Source organism: Salvia miltiorrhiza, mitochondrion (genome assembly GCF_028751815.1).
Source record: "Salvia miltiorrhiza mitochondrion, complete genome".
NCBI classification, from domain to species: Eukaryota; Viridiplantae; Streptophyta; class Magnoliopsida; order Lamiales; family Lamiaceae; genus Salvia; species Salvia miltiorrhiza.
The window spans coordinates 67,501-72,500 of NC_023209.1; the positions used below are offsets into that span (position 1 = coordinate 67,501).

The 5,000-nt window shown below is 47.0% G+C and overlaps 1 protein-coding gene across 1 annotated transcript.

Annotated features, from left to right (window-relative positions):
- On the forward strand, nucleotides 1-1,044 carry nad2 (NADH dehydrogenase subunit 2; one part of a trans-spliced gene, as the record gives it; the window's edge cuts it). Coding sequence (YP_008992290.1) covers nucleotides 832-1,044 — 213 coding nt within the window.
- A 1,801-nt stretch (nucleotides 1,045-2,845) lies between these two features.
- On the forward strand, nucleotides 2,846-3,034 carry nad2 (NADH dehydrogenase subunit 2; one part of a trans-spliced gene, as the record gives it). Coding sequence (YP_008992290.1) covers nucleotides 2,846-3,034 — 189 coding nt within the window.
- Nucleotides 3,035-5,000: the final 1,966 nt, after the last annotated feature.

A 5,000-nucleotide genomic window follows, 5' to 3' on the forward strand; every position in this document is an offset into this window, starting at 1 on the left:
CCCTTTCCTTTCTCCATTCCGCCTCCTTCTTTGCTTTCTTCCAATAGAGTCTAAGGCAAAGTGGTTCGTATGCCTACTTGACGAAAGGGAACGAACTTTGTTTCGTTTCCGTGTTTATGGATCCTTTCTGCCAACGAAATGAACGCGGAGCCCGTTCCGAATGCTTCTCCGATCCGGAAGTTCTCGCGAAGAGAATAAGATGCTGCTCCCCCTCCCTCTGTCTTTTCCCGCTTTGCTAATCTTCCCCTATAACGCGGGCCGGGCGGCGGGCGCGGGAGGAAGAAACCTAAGAGACTAAGAGAAGACGCTCAACTCTTAGGTCCTTTTTTTCAGTGCAACACAGGAAAGCGCCCTCTTTTTGTCATCCCTTGGCCGGCTTGGGATAGCAGCCTTCGGGCTTTACCTGCCCTTTACAAGATTCCGGCTCGGCCCGGGAAAGCGCTGGCAACAACAGAAAGGAAGGGGTCCATGTAGCTGCTGCGCCCGCCCCCTTCTTAGTCAATGGGGCACAGCAGGTTCGGCATCTACTACAAAAGAGAGAATCCACTTCAGATAACCACGCCTCTGCTAGGCAGCGTGTGGAATGGCCGAGAGCGGACCCCTTTGGATATATAATCCAAGTCGAGAGTAGAGTTACGGGAACAGCCGTCTGATGGAAAACGACTTTCACGTTCGGTTCAGAGAGCACTTTTTTCGTTGAGAATTCCTCGTTCCCTTTCGTGTGAATTCCCCAGCGGCGAATTCAAAACTTGTGGGGCCCTTTCTATTCCATCTCTCGAGCCCCGAAGAAAACCCCCCTCCCCTTCGGACTCAATATCTCTTTTGACTCTATATATGTGGGCACCTGATATCTATGAGGGTTCACCCACCCCGGTTACAGCATTCCTTTCTATTGCGCCTAAAATCTCTATTTCTGCTAATATTTCACGTCTTTCTATTTATGGTTCTTATGGAGCTACATTGCAACAAATCTTCTTTTTCTGCAGCATTGCTTCTATGATCTTAGGAGCACTGGCCGCCATGGCCCAAACGAAAGTCAAAAGACTTCTAGCTCATAGTTCAATTGGACATGTAGGTTATATTCGTATTGGTTTCTCATGTGGAACCATAGAAGGAATTCAATCACTACTAATTGGTATCTTTATTTATGCATCAATGACGATAGATGCATTCGCCATAGTTTCAGCATTACGGCAAACCCGTGTCAAATATATAGCGGATTTGGGTGCTCTAGCCAAAACGAATCCTATTTTGGCTATTACCTTCTCCATTACTATGTTCTCATACGTAGGAATACCCCCGTTAGCCGGCTTTTATAGCAAATTCTATTTGTTTTTCGCCGCTTTGGGTTGTGGGGCTGACTTACTAGCCCTAGTGGGAGTAGTGACTAGCGTTATAGGTCGTTGGGCGGCCGGAAGGTTGCCACGAGTAAGTCAGTTTGGGGGACCGAAGGCAGTTCTCCGTGCACCGGACACGTAGCTTACCGAATCAGTTGCGACACGGATGGGAATGCATGCTACGAAAGATAGGGTCGAGTCTGATACATCAACCGTCTACTCAATATCCTTGTACGAGTCCACAATCAGTACACGAGATGAACCTTGGTTTGGTGAATTGAAGTTGGCCTTAAGTGTAATAGGACTCCCAGTTACTGCGCGCGATCGTATACTGAGGTGCTCCCCGCCGGTTGTTGGAACGACGCGAGCCGGGCCGGGTCTCGATTCAGAAAGATGAAGGGCCCGAAAGTCTAAATAGGGGGTTAGAAATTCCCCATCTCATTGGGGGCGGAAAACGAATCGACATCTCGAGGTTTATAACCTACCTTTTCTATTTTAGTTGGGAAAGAACGGCGAAGTCCATCCGAACCGTCCAATGAAGAATAAGAGGAGAGCAAAGCGCCAATTGCGCGCGAAGCGCATGCGGAACGGAGAAAAAGAAGTGTGGAGGAGAAGCAGCCGAGCTCATTCCCTTCGCTTCCTGGGCCCAAAGCAGTGCAGTCTTTCCTCGCCAAATCAAGGATTTGGGGCTTCTTGCTACGCTACAACAGAAATCCATTTTAATTAGTAATATATATGAATAGAAATATAGATCCATCCATCTATCCTATCCGATTTAGATTTGGATATCTAAAAAAGAATCGATTTCATTCAACGTTTGATTCAAAGAACTGTGCTTAGCCCCCCCTGCTCATGAAAGGGCTCCGCTGCAATGGATGGCAGAGGGTCCGTAGTACCCGAAGCACTGGAGTAATCCAGTAGCCGGGAAGGGGCCTAGAAGTGCCTACTACTACACCACACTACACTTGGCTCTACACATTTACAAAGCTAACCCCTGTCCAGTGCCTGGCAGAGCTAAGGGGGCTTCAATCCTTACTCTTTATCCCCATCTTCGCCCAGGCTAACGGGGCCTTACTTATTCAGGTTCAGGGAGGCCTCGAAAAGCACTGTTGAGAGGAAGATCCTTGGCCCCTCTTCATTCTCTACAGGGTTCCAAACCCAACATAGGTGACAACGAGCGAGGGTCCGAAGGAGAAGAGATCAAACACGGGAATAAGAATAAGAAATTCCTTTTTTATCATTTTGATAGAGGGGGATGGAGAAAGTGGACAAAACAGACTCGCATTTCTCATCGAAGAAATAGAGGAAAAGAATCATATTGAAAACTTTCCTAACCCACCTTCGTAGAGCCATGTATTGTAAGTGATCCGAACCTGCCCGGAGCGCGCCTCCCATAGAGGCAAGTGAAGTTGGTGAGCCGTATGATGGGCAACTATCTCCTGCGGTTCGGAGAGGACTCAGCTGTTAGTTAGTATCCCCTTGCTTTCGGGGTGGACCCTTTCACTCTATTTTATTATATACGCTTAGCGAAAAGAATGTTTTTTGATACACCTAGGACATGGATTCTATATGAACCAATGGATCGTGACAAGTCGTTACTACTAGCAATGACTTCCTCTTTCATTACTTCATTCTTTCCATATCCCTCTCCTTTGTTCTCAGTTACTCATCAAATGGCACTCAGTTCATATCTTTAAGTTAGATCATCGACAAGGTTCAAAGAAAGGGTGGGCTATTGATAAAGAATCGATTCCAAACCACAATGCTAGCAGATGGCGGCAAGGCTATGAAATTGGTTCAGTTAGAAAGATAAGCCAAGAAGAACGAAGGGCCCCTTTATAGATAGGGTAGGAGGGCAGTGACATATATTATATTGAATCTTCCTGCCGCCGACGGATTCACCACCCGTTTAGGCTCGTTTGTTTAGCAGAACAAATAAGTTCAACCGAAATCCTTGATTTCAACTACGTTGATGAGCTGGCGCAATGGCTGCTGTGTATTAGTATTTTGGTACACAGTTAGTCGGTACGGAGTAGTGGCTGCCAAAAAAGGACCTCCGTATTGGAGTTCTATTGATCGATTTGGAGACTGGAAATTTCTTTTTAGAAGTTCTTTTTGGTTTTAATCTTCGGCTCTCATCTAATTACATAGATGAGCATGGTACGTAATATCAGAGCGCAACATCTGTTCTTTCGCTCTCTCTTTCTAGGAAGCGGAGAAGGCAGAGGCGGAGCCGGTTTGGAAGCGTCAAACACAAGAAAAAGAGAAGCCAAAAACGTGAAGTAGAGGGTCCTTACGGATGAGCCAGATCTGCAGCCAGTGACGAGAACTAAGTAGTTAGTAGTACTTTCCAGGGACGATCCACTAGAATAATAAGCCCGTAACGGAAAATAGCCTTTCTTTTCCGTTCGATCCCGAAATTCAAAAATGAAGCAAGGACTTGGTTATCTGAGCACAGTAGTCTAGTCGTAACTGCTACAGTAAAAAAAGTCAAGTAAGAAATGATAGAATGAGGTACTTTACTAGCTCGGCCAAAGGGAAAGGACTATTCAAGCATTCATTCCAAGGGGAAGATCTTCTAATGCTTCTAACCCACCAGCCCAAGAATGGAGTTATCACGGAAAGGTACTTAGTCCGATCTTCTTCCGCCTACGCTACGTCAACTGGACTTTTCTATAGTTAGTAGCGAGTAGCTCGAAACCCGCAATAGAAAGGATTTATAGGGGGGGGAAGAGCTCCGGTCCGGCGATGACTACAAGAAACAAATCGAGCGGGGAAAAAATCCAATTGGATTGCCCAACGAAAAGAAGGTATGGTTGTGCGGGCAGTCAGAAGAGGAGAAAGAAGACTGAGTTCAATTAGTCCCAGCGTTATCAGTACAAGTAGCCAGAGGAGTGTACCAAACAGTTGAGGAAGGATAGGTTGTTAAGGAGGAGCAGTCCCAGCACGACAAGCACAATAAAGAAGATCCGAGTGAAGCAGCTTGCCCAAAAGGAGTCGGACGAAACACATAAAGGGCGCACTCTACGCTAAGCAGGTTTTCTTTCGACGCGATCCTGAAATCGATGTCTTATAACCGGTCCGAAGGATGCAAAGGCCACTGTCCAAGTCCACGAGGTGATCAAAGAGAGGGACAAAGTGTACATTGGAGAATTCATTCTCTTACGAGATTTCCGAAAGCAGCAGCCTTCAAGCTAGGATCTGGTTCAGATGATTCTGTGTCTCTACCTCTCTTACCAGGAGTACCGCATCGATTCCTCCCACTAACCTAACCACGAATCTCTCTTGGTGGCATCTCTCTACGTTGAGGCAATACCTACAGCCGGTGGGCAGCGAATCCATCCATCATACAGCAGGGAAGGCCCGATATGGCCCGACGAATAGCGCTGTTGGCGGTAGTACCAATCTCCTCCGTAAGTCAGCCTGAGAAAGAGCGAATTGCCGTGCATGCACTGGTATGGGATTTGGGAGAATATGGAATCTCGTTCCAAAGCGAATGGCATCTCTTAGGCCAAGCCGTACTGATCGTGACGTGCTGCTGTTAGGACCCAACTCTCGATCCATCATAGCGCCTCTCCTGCAGCTATTTCAGAGGCGAGTATTATCAAATTCCTGCCTTCTCACACTGGCATGGTGAGTCTCGTTTGTTTCCGGTTAGAGAAA